This window comes from Chionomys nivalis, chromosome 3 (genome assembly GCF_950005125.1).
Source record: "Chionomys nivalis chromosome 3, mChiNiv1.1, whole genome shotgun sequence".
Taxonomy (NCBI): Eukaryota; Metazoa; Chordata; class Mammalia; order Rodentia; family Cricetidae; genus Chionomys; species Chionomys nivalis.
In genome coordinates, this window is record NC_080088.1 from 37,932,170 (window position 1) to 37,955,267 (window position 23,098).

At 43.3% G+C, this 23,098-nt stretch overlaps 1 protein-coding gene across 4 annotated transcripts in view; it reads left to right on the plus strand.

The window, feature by feature from the left end:
* Positions 1 to 23,098, plus strand: part of St3gal6 (ST3 beta-galactoside alpha-2,3-sialyltransferase 6) — a 58,748-nt gene that overhangs the window by 24,832 nt on the left and 10,818 nt on the right. For all 4 annotated transcript variants that reach the window (XM_057763440.1, XM_057763438.1, XM_057763439.1 and 1 more), the window contains exons 3-6: positions 6,560 to 6,741; positions 11,506 to 11,580; positions 14,291 to 14,394; positions 15,947 to 16,010. In XM_057763440.1, coding sequence (XP_057619423.1) covers positions 6,653 to 6,741; positions 11,506 to 11,580; positions 14,291 to 14,394; positions 15,947 to 16,010 — 332 coding nt within the window. In that variant the 5' untranslated portion in view covers positions 6,560 to 6,652. The remainder of the gene's footprint in view (positions 1 to 6,559; positions 6,742 to 11,505; positions 11,581 to 14,290; positions 14,395 to 15,946; positions 16,011 to 23,098) is intronic.

The window sequence follows — 23,098 nt, forward strand, 5'->3', positions numbered from 1 at the left end:
GCCTTAGTATAGGAGAGGGCATTCCCTGCACATTGGGGACATCAAGGAATGTAATAAGGACTATACATCAGAAAAAGGTTGTGAGCTGAAGACTGAGGCTTTTCCATCTGTCACTGTGGGGTCCAGCATTTCCAGTGAGACTTGGGCTAAGCAGAGATGGCTGGTCCTGTGAGGCTTAGGCTTAGGGTTGGATCTAAACATTCGAAATTGACTTTGGCTCGACCTTGGAGGTTTCCTCACATGGGTATGGAATTGCAGAGAACAGTCACAAACTGAGCAGTAAGGAGAAAGAGGAAGGAAGGCAGGATGTGAGATCTGTTGGCCTCATTCCAGACAGTCTTGACTGTGTGTCAGTATGAGCTGAGGATGGGCAGAAGTGGAGGAAAGCCCACGGAAGGGCAGAACGGACACAGGTGTCTGCAGGGCCACCAGGTCAGGATGGTAGGGGTGAGCCTTGGACAAGGGTGGCTAAGGAAAGTCACAGCCAAAGTCTAGCTGGGCTGAAATCATAGATACCGGGTGCTCACATCATTGTGTGGAGCTCGTAGGCTGTTCCTTTCTAATTTGCACAGATAGGTAATTCACTAGGGCTTAGCAACAGCACCCTGGGTATATAAGAGCTGGCCTAATGTGAACAGTTAAGTCATGTTTCACTGACCAAGCAGGAAGCACAAGAAAGCCGCCGAGAACATGGGGACATGGTTTAGGACCCGAGTAATTTAAATAAGTACATAGTAAGTAAGTATAAATAAATAAATAAAATTTGGCTACCAAGCTGCTGGAGGGAAGGGCAAGTGAGCGAGTATGAATGAATGAATGAATGCAGATATTTGGAAAGTGTGATCCGATGTTGGAACCTTCCAATGGAACCAGCTTTGGCACATGACGCTGTCTACAGGAATCTGATCGAACCATTGAGCTGCTAGCGCTGGGCTCTGCAGGCTCCCTTTTCTTGAACCAAGATTGGCACCAGATCTTGGGGTGGCTTAGTGTACCGATGAACATTCAAAAGGCCCCGGAGAAAGGCCAAGAGGAAACAGGGCCATAGAAACCAGACAGCAGGGATCTGCAAACACTTGGTGTAGAAAAAGCCAACACCAGGGCTGTTTCTGATCTGCTGTGGAATGAGATTGATTTTGAGACCAGCAGGGTTTTTGTGCTTGGTGAGTTTTCACAATGCTTTCTTCTTTTTTGGCTGTTTAGCAAGCTCCCTGGGGCTAGAGAAAACATTAGGAGGCCCCTAAAGGAAAATATGGTCATTTTTTCTAGTGCTGTTTAATAGGGCTTGCTTGTTTCTGCAAATAATACCAGAATAGTAAGGAGGGGCAGGTTGGAAGGAGAAGGGTGGAGACAAGTAGGGTTTTATTTCAGCAGAATTTGTGTCAGAAACTGTCAACTTTCCAATTTATTAATTGGCATTGAATCATTTCTGCTAAAAAAAAAATGGGTGGAATTGACAGAGAAACATTCTGTAATGTTTAATCTGGCATCAAGAGTTTGGACCTGCTCATCTGTGAAAGGGGCTCCTAGGAGAGACAGTGTGTACAGGGACTCTGGTCTAATAGCTACTGCTTGAGTCACATGATTCTGTCACATGTCAGGTGTGAAACTTCTCTCAGTCCTTCATGTTCCTCAGCTCTAAAATAGAAACTGTAGCCGGGCGGTGGTGGCGCACGCCTTTAATCCCAGCACTTGGGAGGCAGAGGCAGGCGGATCTCTGTGAGTTCGAGACCAGCCTGATCTACAAGAGCTAGTTCCAGGACAGGCTCCAAAACCACAGAGAAACCCTGTCTCGAAAAAAAACCAAAAAAAAAAAAAAAAAAAGAAACTGTAGGCGGTCCACTTCCTCGTAGTTGTTAGGGCGGCCAGTGATGATGATTCACCAGAACCCTTCCCCGGATGCTTGCTTTTCAATGAATTCATGTCATCATTAGTCCTTGGCCATGTGCCACACACTAGGCATTTAGAATGAAAAATTAGTTGGACCGTTGAGCTCTGATATCTGGAACTACATTCAACAACCATCTTCTCTGCAGCTTCTGTGTGACATCCCCTGTGGAGGAGAAAGATAAGGTAGTTAATGCTTTCAGGTCACCTGTGGTCCTATTGGGGACATATACTGTACCATCTCTTATGGACTCAACAAACCCAAAATTTTCTTTCTCTACATCGTGATTCTATAGTGAGTCCCAGAGCAGCGCTTCTCTAACTTCTTTTTTTTTTTTTTTTTGGTTTTTCGAGACAGGGTTTCTCTGTGGCTTTGGAGCCTGTCCTGGAACTAGCTCTGTAGACCAGGCTGGTCTCGAACTCACAGAGAACCACCTGCCTCTGCCTCCCAAGTGCTGGGATTAAAGGCGTGCGCCACCATCGCCCGGCAGTATGCATTAAGAACCTCATGTTCCTGTCTTGAAAAACGAAAAAAAAAAAAAAAAAAAAAAAAGAACCTCATGTTCAGGGGTGTTAACTTGTTGCCATGGCTCCCACCTCACCCTGGCTGGTGCTGACCTTCACTGTTATTTGCACTTCCTACACAATGACAACAAAGCACCTGGAGGAAATTGTAGAATACAGTTCTCTCTTTTGGGTTCCCCTCTTGCCTTTTATCGGGAGATGACAGGATGATCCGGGAATAGATCTCTAAGGAAAAGACCAGACTCCCTTTCTGGCTCTCTTAAATTGTGTGATGGGAGACATCCTTTTCCCTCACTAGTCTGGAGGACCATACCCACACATCCACTTAGCAAGCTTATTGTGACTCTTAGAGGAAATGCTAGCCTTCCAGGCTATTGGTGGTCTTAGCAGCTCAATACAAACAGTACATTCTTTTGCCATTGAAGAGAAGGGAAAGCTGTTGTCTTAAAAAACAGTGTGTGTGTGTGTGTGTGTGTGTGTGTGTGTGTGTGTGTGTGTGTGACATGTACTTAAACTTTGTCTATGTAGGCCAGAGGTAATCATCTTTCTCAATCACTCTTCTCCTTATCTTTTGAAACCAGACCTTTCACTGAACCTGGAAAGTTTGGCCCTTCTGGCTGGGCACTGAGCTACAGGGATCTGTACAGTGCGAGGGTTTCAAAAAACTCACCCACAGGGAGCTTTTTTGGAGGTCTGAACTCGGGTCTTCATGCTTGCATGCCTCACAATTTACAGAGTGACCTTTTCCTCACCCAAACTGATACGCGGAGAAAAGATTTGATCCTGCCCTCTGGGCGTGAGTTATGACTTCCTCACAGCTCCCAGCCCTCAGGTTGAAGCAGTGGTGACAACCCTGGTTTGAAGTCACCTGCACTCCAAAATTGGCTACGCTTCATGTTTCATGTCAGGATCTTAAAATGTGCTGGCTTGTTTGTCGAAACTGCATTCTAGACTCTTACGGCTTTTCAAAGCCATACATTGTCTGTAAGAATCCTGAGTGGTTTTCCTTTGAATACTCTTGCTTAGCGCAACATAGTCGTTCCATTTATGGGATCACAATTAAAGAATTAATCTATTTGTGAAAGCTTTTTCCTGTGAACAGACAGAGGGGCCAGGCATGTTTATCACCAGGATATCCTGGTTGGCCCTAGTCTACTTTGCACCTTGAATATCAAAGCTGTAAGTGGGCGATGAAATTCCAGAAAGTGCCTAGGCTGCCCCAGGTTTTTCTTTTTTTTTTTTTTCTTTTTGGGTGCTGTGTATAATACCTCTTGATAAGTAGGTTTATTTTACTTTTTGAAAAAAAAAAGAATGTTTTCTCTTACTCCTTTGTTTTCCAGTTGAACCACATATTAGTGAGTGAAAAACAAGACGATGACAAGATTGTCACTTACCTATAATGCCAGGCTTCATAAAATGACCCTCTTAAGAGTATGTCTTAAGGGATAGACAAGCAGATTGAATGCTAACTACTAACATTTCTAGGCCCTTATGTGAAACTATATTTTTTAAATTTTTGCTGACAAACTAGGAAGTTATATCTTTATTAAATATTTAGATGAAGTATTATTCCTAGTAGAAGTTTAAATCCTTATTTTGAACAGGTATTCAAGGTTAAAACACTGTGCTGTAGTCTCCTGCTTCCCACAACCCTATGACAACCTGCTGAGAATCAGGGTGTGCTCTTGTTTATAGACTATGGTCTCTCATGCTACAAGCAAACTGACTGACCAAGGTCCCCAGGCCTCAGGTGGAGTTGGGCTGTGGATCATGGGATTTCCCAGGAATTACACAAACTCAATTACATGTATGTGCAGACTAAAGTTTACTCAACTCCCTTGTTGACTTCCTTTCTGCCGTCATTTGAAACTAATTTATTATGATGGTGCTTGGGAGGGGTGGCTGCCAGAGCAATAGTTGATAGTCAGAAGTGACCAAGCCCAGTCAGGTAGTCATTACAGGTAGACGTTACAGGTTAGGACTGCTTAGCAGATCTCCTACATTAACATCCACACCAGTGAGTCTCAGCTCTGAGAAACCGAGGGCAACTGTGATTCTTAAGATGACTCCCTGTTAGAAAAGCAAACAAAACAAATAAAATGCTTGAGTTTTGTTTAGTATGCTCCATTTACAAAGGCAAAAAGTGGCCAAAGATTTCCAGCTAGGGGATAAGAGGATGGCTCGGCTGATAGAGTGCTTGCTATACAAACTTGAGGACATGAATTCCACCCTCAGAATCCATGTAAACAAGCTGAGCATGAGAGCAGAGCTTATAATCCTAGCGCTGGGGAGGCAGGGACTGGCAGGTCCCTGGGACTGTCTCACCATCTGTATCAAATGAACAAACAAACAAAACAGAGGTTGTCCTCTGGTCTCCACATGCTTGCACACATACATATGAAGTGTATGTGCACACACAAACACACACAGTTTAAAAACAAAACGGATTTTCACTTCAACCTATTTTCCCTTTAGAAGGAACTGGACATGATTCCAGCCGGCTCTGACTTTGTACACTCAGCAGGTCCCTGGATTCAGGTCACTAGATATGAGTAAGAAAGAAAGGAAGGGGATGTGCAGTCGTTTCGATCATCTGAAACCTTGGTAAAGGAAGCAGAGTGATAATGTACCTGTTTAAAGTCAAATGCACTGAACTAAAAGGATGTATTTAGAACTACATATTAAGTATGACTTCTGCATTTAATTTTATACTAAAATAGGAGTTTTTCATGTCTGGATTTGAAGGAAAGGGCAGAAATATCAAACAAACACACTTCAAATGTTTCCAGTGGCCTGGTAGTGTTGTGGCTCATACCTTTAAGCTCAGCACTTGGGAGGCAGAGGTAGGTGGATCTCTGTGAATTTGAGGTCAGCCTGGTCTACAAAGTGAGTTCCAGGGCAACCGAGACTGTTACACAGAGAAACCAAGTTTCAAGAAACCAAACCAAAACCAAAAAAAAAATAAGTTTCCAGTGGTTCTCAGACTTCCTCCTGATGTGACCCTTTAATATAGTTCCTTGCTCATGTTGTGGTGACCTTCATCATAAAATATTTTGTTGCTACTTCATAACTGAATTGTAATATAAATATCAGATATGTAGGTATCTGATATATGACCCCCACACAGGTTGAGAACCACTGGTTTTATTTTATATTCCATAAAGTATCGTGTAGTATGTGTGTGTTACAATCTAGAGAACATTGTCGTCTTTATTTTCTCTGCCTACAAAGATACAAGGAGTAACACATTAATGCAAAACAAAGCTGAGGATGTTGAAGAGTCAAATACGAATGTCTGAAAGTTGAAATGTTTTAATAGTTTCCCTCTATTTTTTGAAAAGAGGAAAAGGGCACTGAAACTATGACGTATCGTATTTGAAGTCACTTCAGGCCACAAAGGGGTCAAATGCTTATTCACATCTTGAAGCACATACTCACTTTTTATTGGAAAGGCTCAAAAAAAGATATTCTTCAGTGTTGTTGAAGAAAGGTTTTGGGTGTGGAGATATATAAATTCTCCTCTTGAAGAAGTTTTTACTTTTTTACCTAATATGAGGAAGTTTCAGGGAAGCCTCCAGCTTCGGCACCACAGAGATGTTGGTTGTTGGAAACCCGCATCATATGTTGATCAATTGCTAAGACTAAGCCGAAGTGTTCTTTCTGTACATTCAGGGGCGTTTTTTTTTTTTTCTTTCTTTAAAATTTTTTATTTAAAAGGTTTTTTTTTTCCAACCACAGTTTCCTCCCTCCCTTCCTCCTACTCCCCTGCCACCTTCCCGCACCCACCCAACGTCCCTTCCACTCCTCAGAAAGGGTGAGGCCTCCCATGGGGAGTCAACAAAGACTGGCACATCAAGTTAAGGCAGAACCAAGTCGTGGTGCCCCCCGCCCCCCCCCCCCCCGCCGTATTAAGACTAAGCAAGATAGCTCTCCATAGGTAATGGGCTCCAAAAAGCCAGTTCACACACTAGGGATAGGGATAAATCATGGTCCCACTGCTAGTGGGTCCACAGACTGCCCAAGTCACAGAACTGTCATCACTCTCAGAAGGCCTAGTCAGTCCTATGCAGGCTCCCCAGCTATCAGTCCAGAGTCAGTGAGCTCCCTCAGTGACCATTTTCCTCATTTTTCTCCTCTCTCTTTATAGATTTATTTATTAATTCAAGTATTCGAACTGTCGTGAAAACCATCTGCATAATCATCCCCTCTGTCTTTGGATCCTGTTTCAAGCAGGCCAGCCATGAGAGGGTACCTCGTGGCCCTATTCTTGAGTTGTGTCTTCCTCTATTATGTGCTACACTGTATCCTGTGGGGAACAAATGGCTATTGGTAAGTTTGTTTTATTACCTAACATGACTTTCAAACTGTCTTCCCCCTATTTATGTAAAGAAGCTTCCAGAGTATTGTATTGTTTTGTATTGTATTACAATAATGTATCCAATATTGTAACATGTTGGATTTGTCTAGCCTTTTACCATACACTGGGATTTTACTATTCAGGATGCTGTACATTGTTTAACAATTTAAAACTGTTGAGTAGGTCTGGAGAGATGGTTCAGTGGGTCAAGTGCTTGCTGCATATGGATGAGGGCCTGGGGGTAGATTGTTAGAACCCATGTGAAAACCAGGTATGAAAACCCTGTGCATTTGTAACCCCAACACTGGGGAGAAGGAAAGGGCTGGAAACAGGAAGAGTGCTAGTGATGGCTGGCCAAATACCAGGTTGAGCTCCAGGGTTTGAGAGGGACTCTGTCTCAAAAGATTCAAGGGCAGAATGGCAGAGTAGGACAAAACAACACTCACACACACACACACTCACACACACTCACACCTACATACATGCACACTTGCACACAGTCATACATACACTTACACACTTTCACACACTCACATCCACAAACACATTTGCACACTCACACCTACACTCACACATACTCATACATACACTTGCACAGTCTCACACATACACACAGACTCACAGAGAGAGAGAGAGAGAGAGAGAGAGAGAGAGAGAGAGAGAGAGGCATAGATTTTTTTAATTGAGGAAAACCCTGTTGGATAGCCCTATTTCTTTAAAAGATATTTAATGTTAAAGTGTGTGTGTGTGTGTGTGTGTGTGTGATTATGTGAATGTGTGTGGATATCTGTCGGAGCCAGAAGAGGGTGTTGGATCCCTGAAGCTGAAGTTGCAGGTGGTTAAGAGTTACCCTCCACATGTCCTGGGAACTGACCTGAGGTCCTCTTCAAGAGTAGTACGAGCTCTTAGCCTCTAAGCCACCCCTCTGACCTCAATCCATTTCTTATTGACTCCCAAGTAAAGCATTAGTCTTGACTACTTCCAGGATATAGCATTTTGTATATACACAATAGCTCATCTTCTTGAATTAATGAAGCGGCTCTTAGACTCAGAATCAGTCGAGTTTCCGATTGTTAATGCTGACATATACATACCACATCCAGTTCCCTTCGTTCAAAAATGCAAAATGCATTTCAAAATAGCTTTGATGTAAAATACTTCTAAAATCTTAAGGCATAATTTTACTGAGTAGAAAATTTATTAAGTGTGCTTTTCACACTTCTTATTTCAGTCCTTTGGCTGGGAATAAAATTTTGGTGACCTTTAAATCCTAAACGGATGTCAGTACACAATTAAACACATATAAATCAAGTGGTTACTTCCCAGTGTTTCAACGGCAGCTCTTAGGTTGTTTCTAACTAAACGAAAGAAGAATCTCATATTTCTGTTTCTGCATTTTCATCGCATCACTGAGGGATTACTGCAGTGCTTTTTCATGGAATAAAGTTGGCCAAATGCCACTAGAGGAAACCCTAATACCAGTCGGGTGGTTTGAACCTACAGTTTTAACCTCTGCACCCGATCTCAGGGCCAGAGAACGTTGAAGTCTCATTCAGCATTCAATGAAGACGTCTCTTCCTTCCGCTCTGCCATCTTCTAATAATAATAGAAGGGGAGAAAAGGCAAAAAGATTGCTAAGCTACTATTTGTAATAAACAGAGTTCTCTAGAAGGATAAAACCCTTACAATGTACACATATTATAAAAGCGTGTTTATTAGAATAAACTTCCATGAGAAGCTGAATAGTCCAATGGATGTCAGGTCACAGCGGTGGCTCGTGTGGTTCAGCCTCAAAGGCTTCAGCTGTCCCTGTGTCATGATGGAGACCAGGAAGATTTCTTCAAAATGCCTGGGTTTCAGTTCACATTGGAAGACAGAGCAAGTGACGGACAGACATACTCATAGGCAAAGGAGGCAGGCAAGCTACATTGTATTTTCCTCTGAGTGTTTCCTGTCTGAGCTGCCCACCAAAGGGTGCCATCCACTCTGGGGTAGGGTCTTTTCCTAATTAATCATTGCTAGAAATGCCCTCAAGACCCACCCAAAGGCATGCCTCTCAGTTAATTCCACATCTCATGAGATTAGATTCTCTACCATTTTACTTTTCTAAACATCCTGTTTACCACAAAGGAAATGATAAAGGAGATAATAAAAATGCGTTGAATTCACCACCATCTCTTGTCACCAGAATTTGAAGAGTGCCCACGCTCAGTTAACCTTACCCAGCTAATGTGGGTGTGCACCCCGGTATTGCTTCCTTTAAAACTGTCTTAGGGAAGCCGGGTACGGAGTCCCTGCATGGTCCTTAGGAATGGACCTGACTGGGGCAGCAAGGGAATAAAGACAAGACAGACAGATGGACATAGGAATAGAGATCTGGGCGGGGGGGATGGTCTGAGCTGTCTGCTAGAGAAGTCTTGGCACCCTGGAAACTCAGTGTGCTAGTTACTATATACAGTCGAAATGGGAGAGCAAGTTATTGCATACAGCTGGAAAAGAAGACAGGGCTTATGGCATACAGCTGCGTCACAGTGACAGGCCCAGCTAATCGTGGCAGGAGCAGTCTATGGAGAGGAGCCGTCTTCAGGCCATACACACCAGGGACACACCAGGAGAGAAAGTCGTGGTGGACATTTTCTGCACACGCTATCAGCACTCAGGATCAGTTCTGTTAAAAAAGGCTTTGGTGTGTGTCCCTCTGAGCCTGAGGATATAGGGTCCTGGACACAGCTGTGTCCATGTCAAGTGCACAGTTTCACTCAGGACTTTTCGTTCAGGACTTCTCTGTTCCCTATACTGGGGAGACAGTTAAAGGGGCAGGGGAGATGATTCAGTTGGTAAATAGTTTCCATACAAGCACAAAGACCTGAGTTTGATCATAAACAGCCGGGTATGGTAGTACAGACTGAGCTAGTGGGCCTAGCCTGATCCATAGCCTCTCAGTGAGAGACTCTGAGACAACGATGCAGATTGGCTCAAATGTAGGCCAAAGTGGTTCTCTGGCCTACCCGAACACACGCAACACATCACTGCCAACAGGAGACAACTCAGCACTTAAGGCACTTGCCATGCAAGTAAGAGGCCCAGAGTTTGCATCCCCAGAATGCATGGTGGGTGTCAGAGCTCACCTGGAGTCCCAGCTTTGTAAGGGAGAGACAAGAGGTTCCCCAGAGCTAGCTGACTCCCAAGATACCATGTTAATGAATTCTGGGCTTGAGTAAGTGACTCTGCCTCAAGAGAGTAAGAGCGATCAAGGGAGATGGTCATTATCAACCATGGGCCTCTGCTCATACATGCGCACATGTGGGTATTTCTACACATATGTGGTATGCATGCCATGTATACACATGGAAAGAAAATAAAGAGATGAGTCTTTCTTTTCATAGCCACCTAACGTCTGTCTTCATGATATTCTAAAACAGTTGGCTATGTTCAGTCTTTGTGTTGCTTCTCCATCTCTAACCTTAGAAATGAAGTAATCCAGTTCATCTTGCTCATTGAATCTAGCAGTGTTTGTGGCTTGCTGTGCTTGCCCACCGTATCTGTGTATCATCCTTACGGATAAACCACGTGGCCCTTGCCATTGCAATATTCTCACAGCATCTCGTTATCTAAGGGCTGACATCCTCTTAGTTCAATAGCTTACTAGTTCTAAGTATGGAAGTTTTTGTACTTAAAACAATGAAAATTTAGGGCTGGAGAGCCAGCTCAGTGGTTAAGAACCTTTCTTGCTGTTGCAAAGGACCTGGGTTTGATTCCTAGCGTCCACAACATGGTACTCAGATGTACATGCAAAACACTCATAAAATAGTAAAAATAAATGTAAAACAATTTAAACTGGCCAAAGTGTGCTTTTAATCCCAACATTTGAGAGACTGAGACAGGCAGATCTCTGTGAGTTCAAGCCCAGCCTACTCTACAGAATAAGTTTCAAGACAGCCAGGACTACATAGAGAAACTCTGTTTTAGAAAAAAGAAAATCATAAAAATGAAAAAAAATTTACCTGTCTATAAAACCTTCAGTCTATTCAGATTGAGTCTTATTGATAGTAGAAAAATATTAAATTATTTTTTTTTCTTTTTCTCATTCAGTCATTTAATTTTAAAGCATCAATTCTTCATGTAATCGTTGATCAATGAATGAAACGAAGTGATGCTCTTTCCTCTTCCGGCCATTTCCTCCCATCACCCTCCCCCCACCTACCCACCCCCACCCCTGCCGTTTACTTTCCTTGTTGGGTTTCACGATACATTGAGGAACCACCCGTGTCAAGAACTGAGGACAGCAAGATATGGCTCTCAGCCGTGTGACCTATGACACTCCCAAAGCAATGGTCTGTTCAAGTTGCTCAGTCAGATGTGTACACTGTTTGCCGTCACTAGGTGTTCCCACATATGACTTGGGATGACAGCCATGTGCACTTGGACTGTTTGACTTCGAAGGTCTTTGAGGACTAAAACTAAATGGGATTTTGGCTTCCACATTGTGGAAGAACCCTTCCCAGAGGCCCCTGGAAATCCCTCTTCCCCCAGTTCCTTAGGACAACATGGCTTTTTCAAACATCAGGGCTCTGTGTGTGTGTTTGTGTGTGTGTGTGCACGTGTGCGTCTGTCTGTCTTTGTCCTCTGCTTCCAAGGCCGGTCAGCAGTAGAGTCCAGTGGGTTCCTGGTGTACATGTTTCTCTTTGGGCAGGATTCCTGGTTCTAGTTTCTTACTTTATAATTCTTTTTCCTAGGGTACCATCTATGGATATCAAGAGTAAAAATATCAACACTTGTCCAAAAAAGCCAGCTTTCAGTTCTCTCCTGAGGTAAAAAGTAGACCAAAAAAAACTTGTAGCCATACAACATTTGCGAATGTGTTTGTGGTCATTTTCACACTATTTACCCTTTTTATGCAAATCTTGGTACATATGATACTGCATGTGTCAGGAAGTGTATAAGAAACTTGAGTAGTCTGAATTTGTGCATCCAGCCAGAGCTCTGAGCATAGTTTAAGGAAAGACACTACAGCTGGTATTCCTGAACTCAGGTGGGATTGGTAAGGCCTACAAGGATTTGATTAGAAAAAAGGAGAACTGTTCTTTAGTTTTTTGGTTTTTTCTTCTCCTCCCTCCTCTCCTCCCAGTCCTCTCCCACCACCTTCCCTCTCAGTGAGACTTCATCCAGCAACTGATCTGAGCAAATGTAGATTTTTTTTTATTATTAAAAGTTTCCCCTCATGGCTGGGCAGTGGTGGTGCACGCCTTTATTCCTAGTACTCGGGAGGCAGAGGTAGGTGAATCTCTAAGTTTGAGGTCAGCCTGGTCTACAGAGCTAGTTCCAGGACAGCGACAGCTGGGGTTACACAGAGAAAACCTGTCTCAAAAAAAAAAGAAAAAGAAAGAAGAAAACCACACACACACATACACACACACACACACATCCCCTGAGTTTTATAGAACTATGTAGAATGCAAATGATTGATCTACATGTCATGTGAACAGTGAGTGATCGTTGTGGTTGCTAGGATTTGTAGTCTACCAGTTCACCCTTCCACCTACAAATTGTCTTCTCCTGTGCACTGCCACTTGGCTAGGTGGCTGGGCCACACTCTACTAGAGAGCAAAAGCAGCGCCAAATTCGGTTCGGCATGTTCAGTTGTATAACATGTTCGTTGAGACCCCTCCCCCAAGGTTATAGTGTTTGTTCAAGACAGCTAAGGGAGCATCTAAGACTGCAGGTAAAGGCACAGGCAAGCATGCATTTGTCATTTGCACAGTACACTCTGAAGATGCCACTTTCTCCGAGATGGATAAAAGCCAGGAAGCATCAGGAAGCTCTGCTCAGGAATCTGGCTGAGTGGAGGACTGCTTCCCTCAGAATCAGGCTTCTGTGTGGATTGCAACTTCGTCTTCTGAGGACTGGTGGCTCCCTCCCAAAGCAGGAACTTCACCGCCCATCCTTACCATAGCAGGAGTAATAATAGGAGTAATAACCGCGGAGCCACATTGTGATAAAAGTGCTTTTTAATATGGTTATCCTACTTATTACAGGTAAAATTAATACTTATTGAGGCTCTTAATAAGTCTGAGATATTGTGCCAGATAATTATTGCACTGGGAAAGTCAGAGTAAGCAATGAATAGAGGTTTGGCTAGGAAGACTTGTTAGTTAACGATCTCATTCCTGTCTTATCGCCCTAACCAGCTCGGAAGTAGAAAGCCCTTTACCGGAGCCTCACGTTAGAGCTTGGCTTCTCCAAGGAGAGGATCTTGAATCTTCTCCCCCAAGCTTGAACTAGAGTCCTGGCACTTCCCCCTCCCCAGTGTAGGTCCTGAACTTGGGGATCAACACTGATTTAGAAATGGCGTTTGCAGGGTGGCTGCCTTAAGGCTGCGGTCACAACCAGCACTGAAGCCTGGCCACACATTTGGTCAGGGAAGGCCACTTTCTTCCCTGTTTCCTCTGCCAAGATGCAATGTCAGTTCGTAAGGCAGCTCTCATGACCAGGATCAAATTGAAGGCCTGCACTCTCAGTTGACGGCTATTTCCGTTTGACATGCAGCATTAGGAAAGCCCAGCCTCACTCTGGTTTCCTGCTGTCCTTTTAAATATTAGCCCAAAGCTGATGGAGGGAGTCAGATAGTGCCCATGTGGGGTCTGCAGTAGAGCTCGGCAGGTCCTGCCCTATAAATTCCAGTCTTTCTGGTGGGAGAAAATATCTTAGGAATGAGACCTTTAAGATCATTTCCCTCGCTTTAATAACACCAATAAACACCTCTCCCACTTTAAAATGGTCCTTTGAAAATTGATTTGGAGTTAAAATTCATTCAGGCAGTTATTAAACAGGTGTTGACTAATTGTATTCTGTGCTGGATACTACAACGGCTCTTTCTGTCTCTACCAGACATTCCGAGGAGAGGTATGGGAGTCACAGGGCACTTTTTTTTTCTTTTGAGACAGAGTTTCTCTGTAGATTTGGAGCCTGTCCTGAAGCTAGCTCTTGTACACCAGGCTGGCCTCAAACTCATGGCGATCTGCCTGCCTCTGCCTGCCAAGTGCTAGGATTAAATGCATGTGCCACCACCACCCAGCTCCACAGGGCACATCTTGAAGTTAGAGCATGTAGCAAGAAGAAAGATGTCCATAGTTTTTGTTCTCGAGTAAAGCTTAGTTTAGTGACTTTAGGGCAGAGTTGAATTCTCCAGCTACATTTAACTTTCATTATATCTTTGTTTTTACAGTAGGTATAGTTTATGCATATGGCACTTTTTAAGTTTGGAACAGCTTAGCATCAATATCTATACAACTTCCTGGCCAGGACTGTGTCACTTAGAGGGTGGTTTTACTTACACTGTAATATAACTTTGGTTCCTGTGCCTGAAAATTGCATAGCTCTAACCTTTAAGTATTGTCTTAATTATTTAAAAAATATTTGCCCAACCTAAATCATCCCCTGTAATAAGTTTCAGTTGTGATCAAAGATGTTTAGAAACCTAGCAGACACTTAACTTGATCATGCTTTATTATTTCCTTCCAGGTTTCCCCAGTTTTACCCCTTTCTGTGTACATCTGATTTTGCAAGGATTACTTCTATGTACGGTACCAATAATTTTGTTTTACCCTATGGGATAAAGTCATCAGGTCAGTCCCAATGTTCTTATCCTGCCTTTTAATTTGTGTGGTGTTTGATGCGAGCTGCATGTTTTGTTTCCTAATAGCTCCCAGGAGATATGATGTGGGGACAGAATAAAGAAAAAAAAATTAAAGTTTTAAACATAAATACACTTTTAGAGGCAGTATAGAGGCAAAAGTGGTTTGAATGTTTTTATTGTTTTGTTTTGTTGCTGTTTTTGTGGTAGTGGTGGTAGTACTGGGGAAAATGGGCTTCCCTCTGTTCTGTCACAGTGGGACTTAGCTGGGCTCACATGCCTAACTTTATTATAGTTTAGAATTAGCAGGATAACCTTAAAGGGCAGCTTCTTCCCAGCTCCTTCATTTCACCTTTGTCTGTGTGTTCATGTAGACACATGTGAACATGTGAAGGTCCTAAGATCTCAGATGTCATTCCTCAGATCCCCCCTCCTTTTTTTGGAGGCAGGCTCCTTCACTGGCCCGGAGTTCACCAAGTAGGCTAGAGTGACAGGCCACTGAGTCTAGGGATCTCTGTCTCCTCTATCACAGCCTCCCCTGTGCTATGATTGCAAGCATAGGCCACCGTGCTGTTTATGTGGGCTCCAGGGACTGACCTAGGGTCACATACTTGCACACAAGCACTTTGCTGACTGAGACTCCCCAACCCCAGTTCTCCTCTCATCTATTTCAGCAGCAAGGTCTAGATCCTGACTATTTTACCGTTACTAGTAGGTGTTTATTTTCATTAAATCGAGAAGGAATTATTCCGCTTATTAACAAGACAGCAATCTTTCCCCATTCATGGAGAGCTTTTGGGACTTATGTAGAAGGTTTAGATTTTGGGGAGGCCTTAAGAAACCAAGTGGTGCCAGTTATAATTTTGTGATATTTTACTTTTTCAACTGATTCTGCTTTAAAATTGCCCGTGTGTGTGTGTGTGTGTGTGTGTGTGTATGATTTAGAGAAGGCTAGGATGTAGCTTAGTTGGTATAGTGCTTACCTAGCATGGTTGAAGAAACCAAGTATCGTGGTCCATACCTGTAATTCTGGCACTTGAGAGGTGGAGAGGCAGGAAGATCAGGAATTTTAAGGCGTCCTCAGCTACACAGAAAGCCTGAGGCTAGCTTGGAATATATGAAATCACACACACACACACACACACATATATAAGTATATACATATAAGTATATATATATATATATGTGTATTCATACACGTAGGTATGTGTATCAGAGATTTTAACTAATTGGTTTAAATTCACTGAGTTCCATTTTATGGTTCAGAATTATCTGACTGCTAATTTTTATTACTCTTTGTGACTGTTTTTACACTGATCCTCACTCTCAGGAAATAACTTCAAAATATTTACTACTTTGAGTGTGCTATTTGAGTATTATGATCAAACTGTAGATAAGTTGTCAATTTTTCACTTATCATCTCCAACACAGCCATGGTACTTAGAAAGAGTCTGGGAGCTGGGGAGCTGGGGAGCTGGGTGATTTGCTGACTCTTGGGAAGATATGGTTAGCCTTCCTTTCATAATGCTGTATTTGTTTTCCAGCGCCATATTTTCGAACTGTCCTTTCAAAACTGAAGAGCTGTGATCTCTTTGATGAGTTTGACAAGTGAGTTTATTTCTTTCTCTCTGACTTTCAGCTTTATTTAAAGTGATTTAAAGTATTTGCCTTAAGAAATGCAAAGTGCATATACTCTGCATTCTACTGGATGTGTGTGTTATTAAAACTCCAATAGTTATTTCTGCTCTTATTCCTCTGGAAGTAAGCAAGTTATGAAATTAATATAGAAGTTGCAGCATTTGGCTGGCTCAGTTTTCAGTGTTGAACACTGTTCAGTGATGAATAACAGGAGTTTCTACCCATGGTATTTTTGACCCATGTCCATTATCTCTAATTTGTTTCTACGAAAGAATGAATTCTCCTGTACTGCTAACCAGTGCAGAGCCTCCATCCACAGTGGTTCCCACACCTTCTGTGTGTATCCCCAGGGCTCCTGATTGTTGACTGTTGAACTTTAAAGCAGTTCTGTTCCTTTTTGTTGAGAATTACGTCTGAAGAAATAGACAGCTTACTTAGGTATACATCTTATATCTATAAATGTTGCTTTGTGTGGAGAAAATTTTCTTGCCAAGATAATCCATAGAAAACCCATTGGATGTCTTGGTAGGTAGGCTTACTTTTACAAAGGTGGGCTTATTTCAAAAAGTTTGAGGATACAATTTAGAATTTGGACCATGGAATAGCATAAAGAATGAGATGATCTGTGGAGATCAATCCTGTACTTAAGAAGGGAAATGGTGGAATTCTTCTTGTCCAAGAGTGCAGTGGTACTCCTTGAGAACCATGGACACGGTAGTGGACACAGACGTGAGCGTGGAGAGGGAAGTTAGATCACAGAGTTGGATAGGAGTGCTACATTTTATTGAGATCTTTCAGGTCTGCGAAAGACACAGATTATGGAAATATAGAATATGTATGGTTGGTCTATTGTCACTTGTTATAATTTTTAATTCAAAACTATGCTACCCACTGATCAGTTTCAACTTATTGCATATCAAGAAATTGGTTTTTGCTTTTTGTTTTTTTGAGACAGGGTTGCTTACTCTGTACACCAGGCTGACCTCAAACTCAGAAATCTGCTTGTCTCTGCCTCCTGAGCCCTGAGATTAAAGGCATGTATCACTACCACCCAGCCACCACATATCAAGAGTTTTGAGTTTTGTGCAAGTACACATACATACACACATAGAGAGACATATACTTATACATCTCATATTTTACATAGTTTTCATTTGTAGAGTTTTGATTTGTGAAGATGGTTGGCTTATGTCCTTTAGGTCAGTTTCCTCTAATTTTGCAAAAGGTGAGAGCAAGGCTGGACAGACAGACAGCTTGTTCTAGCTGGGAAATAGCAGAGCAAGGAAGAGAAAAGAGGTAGCTGCAGCTCCAACGCTTAGATGTCTGGGCAGAGAGCAAGAGCAGGAGGGATCTGAAAGCTGTTCTGCAAATGCAAATTGTCGTATTTGAGAGTGAGCAAGTAGAAGTTTTATTCTTGTCTTCTTTTACTGTTACTGGACTGTTTGATTCAGCTGCTTTCCTGGATATCTCAGGCAGAGAGAGATCTTCAGCCGTTATTGTTCCTTTTTCTGACTCGATCAGGCTGTCCCCACTGTTTCCTCTACATTGCTACTAATGCTTCCTCTCCCATTAGGATATGTCTAATCCACCCACTGGAAACCTTCATCTTCTCCTCTCTGTCCTCTTTCTCATTTCCAGAAAAAAAAATAACATTTTTGTTGCTGTTTTAAGTATAAATGCTTTAAGGTCATATTAGTTTGCAAAAATGTGAAGATGTGAAGTATCGGTTAAGTTTGTAGGCTGGATACTTTCCTCTTTCTCATATGTCTTTTTTTTTTTTTTACATGCATGAAGTTTGCAGGCCTGCCCTAGAAATTCTGTGGTCATCAGGGCCAAGGCTTCTTTGTGTTGGACTCTGCTGTTGCTCAGTTCATGGCTTCTTCCTTAGGGTTCAACATGAAAGCTGGGGTCCAGCCTGTTATGTCTCCATTCCTACCAGAAGGGAGGCGGAATAGGCTAAGGACATGAACCCCTTCGTGAGGCTTGCCTTCTGCTTATGGAGCTCCCAAGAAGCCACACATAACTGTTCACCGTACCTGCTGATGAGCTGGAGCCAGAAGGGCCAACATGGGAGAGCTCTATCTCTTGCCAGCTCCAAAGTTAGCAGTTTTAGCTGGAAGCTTGCCCTCTGGAGCCATTATTTATATCATGGGGATTGGCAAGTCTCACAAGATGGAGCTTTTTGGACTGTCTCCTCCTTCTCCACCCTCAGAATCGATCATTAAATATGCCCTCTCAGCCACTGATGACTCTTGTGGGGTAAACTGAGGCACTGACTAGAAAGGTGAGGGGAGATGTTGCCTGTTGTCTAGGTCATTTTGTGCCCACCTAGTAAGCCTGACATCCTGAGTTCGACTTCGGGTACATAGAGTGGAAAGAGAGACCCTAGTGTTCTCTCTCACACTAAATAAGCAAAATGTAATAATAATAAAAAAGTATGTCCTGTTATAAGGGTGGCGGGAAGCATGGCATTAGTCTTTTTAGGAGCTTTCTCCGTTGTTTCTTTGGTCCCCAAGTGTTTATGTGCCACGGATGCTCCTGAAGTCAACTGAGATAAATAGCCCAGCCACGCCTCTCTGCACTGCTCCTGTGCTTTCTCACAGATATTTTTCTCAATTCACCTAAGCTCAGGGAGCATAACTTCCATGCCCACTGAGCCTCACTAAAGATGGACATTATAAGAAAGCTGCAAAGGACACTTAAAACAAGCCCATAATCTAAGTTTATGACTTCCTTGTTGTCCATGTCACTCCCTTGTTCTAGCCTGGTCCTGGCCTCAGGGATATTGCAACCTCTCCAGTGGAATTTCATCCCTCCCCAGAAAGGAGCCACAGAAGCCTTGGCATGCAGAACTGCAGCTCCCACTTAAAATGCACCAACTTGCTGCCCACCCCCAGCCACCAGATGAAGAATGCTTTAGTCCTACAGCCTAGGTAGTTATACAGTAACTGCATATAAATACCTACTAAGGGAAATACCTGCATTAAGGCGGTTGGCAGCTAACTGCGTGATGGGTTGTAGAAGTTGTCTAGCTGCTCAATGAAGCAGAACCCACTATGTCGGCTCAACAGAACTGGGTTGGATTGGTTACAAGGAGAGGCAGGGCAGGGGCCTGCGACGAGAAAGAACAGAAGCTTGTTAGAAACACTACAAATGTGGTGAAGGTCTGCATCTCGTCTACACTCTGACATTCTGCTGAGTGAAGGGTTGTATACCTCCAAGCCCGTGTAGGGTGGAGGAGCTGAGAGCAGAGGAAGTTGTGATCAACAGAGGGTTCATTTGTGGTAAAAAGCACAGGGAAGCCACTACCCGTTTCCTACCATCTCTGCACAGATGCTAAGATAAGATACAAGAGCTGAGGCTCCCCTGTCCAAAAAAAAAAAAACAACAACAACAAAAAAAAAAAACCAAAAAAAAAAAACGAAACAAAAACAAACAAAAACCCCCCAACATGGAAGATGTCAGTGGTTTCTGTATTTCATACAAACTGTGATGAGAGGGGTCAGATCATCAAACCACATTCCTAGAGGCACTAACCTGGCCTCCATCCCTAATTGCACACTATTTTAGGGTTTGGCTTCAAGGAATAGATTTCTGATTGAACATGCATTATCAGTCTTGAGTAGCTTTAGGTCTGCAGGTTTATGGTTCCTATAGGATACCCGCCAATGGTTTCACTGAACGTAAAGTGTACAACCCTATGGAGTGCCAATTTATACCTGAAGTTGTCTTCCTGAAGCTTCCTGAATTTAGACTATGTGCAGTCTTAGCATCTTTATGGCATGTCTCTGGTTGAAGGGTTGAATTGGCTCAGTGGTGTGAGGAATCCAAGGCAGAACTTCTGTGTTTTTTTCTGTTTAGGTACACGATGGTGGCCTCTGCTCTAACCTTATGTCATACAGTGTCAATGTCTAAGCTGAAAGGAAGGGGAAGATCAAAAATAATGTTTTACTTATACCATTCTCTTTCCAGGGGCAGAATCTTTTCTGAAAGCTGACAGACTCCCCTACTATCTGATTGATCATGTGGGATGAGTCACATGGCTGCCACTGGACCAATCAGTGTGAGGGATAATGAGCTCACCATTGTAGGCTTACAAAAGTAGGCTTCTGGGTTATTGAGAGAGTGGCCAGTAGGACCTGCCATAGATTCTTACATTAAAGACAGCGTTACATGTTTTAATGTATTGCATGTTACCAAGGTAAAAAGAGAACATCTAAACGCACTCAGAAATGAAGACATATCACAGATGGTTTGTAATAGTAGCTACAGTCTACTTTCTGTGTATTGTGTGGAGTAATGACTCAGCCAGGGGTTGTAGCCCTGTACAATAGTGTGACTCTTGGTCTTGCCTGATCTCAGGAGACACATGCCTTCTATGCGGAGGATGTGAATCCTAGCCCTGCTTCCTCAGCAGCTGTTGAGGTCTTACTTTTACAAGTTCGGACACTCTGCAGTTCTTTGATTAGTGGATAAGACTCTTGGGGGTCTGTGTATGTCCTTACTTTTTTCCAGGGTAGAGTAACAGAAATCTTCCTCTCCACATACTTTGGGAGAGTAACGTCCACACACTTAATGTGAGAGCTGAACTGATTTTGGAAACCCTTGTAAATAAATGAGTGGTTTAGTTGGAATGATAGGCAAGAAAAAGGATACCACTCTTTCTTCTAGGCACTCAGAATTCACCTCAGCTATTTGTGCATGAAGATGGTGCTAAGTAAACATGATTGATGAGCCAGATGGTGGTGATGCGCTCCTTTAATCCCAGCACTCGGGAGGCAGAGAGGCACAGGTCCATTTCTATGTGTTCGAGGCCATCTTTCTCAACAGAGCGAGTTCCAGGACAGTTGAGGCTATACAGAGAAATCCTGTCTGAGAACAAATGAACAAACAAAAACAAACAAAAAGTAAACATGATGAAGTTACACAATCCCCAGAGGATTCTGGGAATCCTTTCTCATATCTAAGGGGCCAGGGCAGCCGGAGTCCAAGGTCAAGTGCATCATGAGGGGAAGGAAGCATCAGTTCTTTTACAGAACATGAGAATCTGTTTGGGAGAAATGAGTTCTCAGAGCAGTGGTTCGGGCAGTTGGTATCATTCTGTACCTGCCAGAACTGCAGTGGAGCTGTGGATAAGATGCTCCTGGGAACAGGCCATGCTAGCACTACCCCCCATTCCCTGTAACCTATGTGAGCTTCAGTAAAGTATATCAGTCTTTGTGGTATCTTTTCCTCTGAGGAAAGACGTGATCTCAGGGACTGTGTTTCCTCTGGATGCCTGGGGAGTTTTCTTCCAGCAAAGGCCCTTTCTTCCCTTGTCCCCTGTAAAGCTGGCAAAGAAGAAAACAGAAAATGGAATTCCTACAAGTGTTTCACACTGAGGTGTGATGCCCAAGAACAGCATTCTGTGAGGCTAGTTGTAGAGGACCCTGTAGAAGAGATCTGCCTGAACCCTGTATCTGTGGTTCTCTTGGCTGACCGTATTAGTAAGGCCTGTGGGAGATCCAGGACTCGCACTTTGAGGGGAGAATCAATGCGCTGGCATGACAGATGGTGGCTGTTTCGGATCCTTTGGTCACGATGGCACATACAACTTGGTCCAATAGGGAGGTATACTCTAGGAATACTACGGTTCACCCTGTCAGTGCATTGCATCCTTATGGCATTAGCCCAGTTTGGAACTGAGCCAAGTTACCTCTTTCGGGAATGAACTTCAGAGCTCCAGTTTATGAGCCTGGAATCCTTTATTGAAACCCCAGTGTAAGTCCCAGAGGGCATGCTGGGAGCCTTCACTCCCAGCAGCGCTTGCCCTTCTGTGCTTGGTGTAGTCAAGACTGTAGTCTGGTATCAGACAGGAGTTCCAGGCCAGGATAAAAGTTAGAGCCCTTAGAATTCTCCCTCTACTTAGGGAAAAGCAGTTCTTCGCCGAATAGAATTGAAATTGGCTGTGCAGAGCTAGTTCCTGTCAAATCTGTTACACACAGAAACCCTGTCTCGATGCCCCCACTTCCAAATAAAGAGCTGAAAGCGGCTTTCAGTCTTCAGTGGAGGCTGAGGGGTTAGACTGATGATCACTGATACTCTTCCCTGATCTCCGTTCAGGCTGTCTCATGGAAACAGCTGTTGCTTCTAACCTGTAGGTTCTGAGCCACCCTGTCAAGATGCCCAGGCTTGCTCAGGATTTCCAGGAGGGGTAAGGAATGGCCAGCTTCAGCAGGATCAGCCTGGGAAAGATCTGACCCTGAGTTTCTGGAGAAGGAATTGCTCCCTGTGGAGGGCATTTGTGGAACAGACCTCCTGAGGAGAACAGCTGTTATACTCTGAAAAGAGGGTTCTACAATGGTACCCTCCCTCTAGCAGTGAGGAGCTGGGAACTTTGGTGAGCTGGGCTTCCTCCAGTTCATATTGAGGTCATACTTGTTCATAAAAGTCTCTAGAGACAGCTTTCTTTCTCTTTCTCTCTCCTTCCCTCCTTCCTTTTTTCCTTTCTTAATGCATGATACTACTTTGTTATTTTTTCAACATAATATTTTTATTGATTATTTGGAAATTTCCCATAATGCACCCAGACCACATTCACTTCCCAAACAGTTTCTTTCTTAAAATAAGCAGACCTAAGAAGACACCTCCAGAACATACTGTGATGTGGATTGATTATGCAAAGATTTGTGACCACACTTTTTATTGGATAATTTTTATTTTTTATTAGATAATTTTATTGGGCAATGCCCCTGTCTTTCAGCCCCCAAATTCTTGACAGCCATAAAACTGTTGTTTCTTGTTCTTATCTGGTGAAGTAGATACTGATGCCAGCAGAACGCACAGTTGTTGAGAACTAAGAGCCTCTAGTTAAAGTGTGTCAGAAAGTTTGGGGGACTGGGGCTGGTGAGATGGCTCAGTAGGTATAGGTGCTCACTGCCTCTTATGATGGATCTGTGTGTCGCCAGCACCCACATGATGGAAAGGGAGAACTAATGTCCATAAATTGGTTTGACAGTGGTACCCTCTCTCTAGCAGTGAGGAGCTGGGAGCTGTCGTAAGCTAGGCTTCCTCCACCA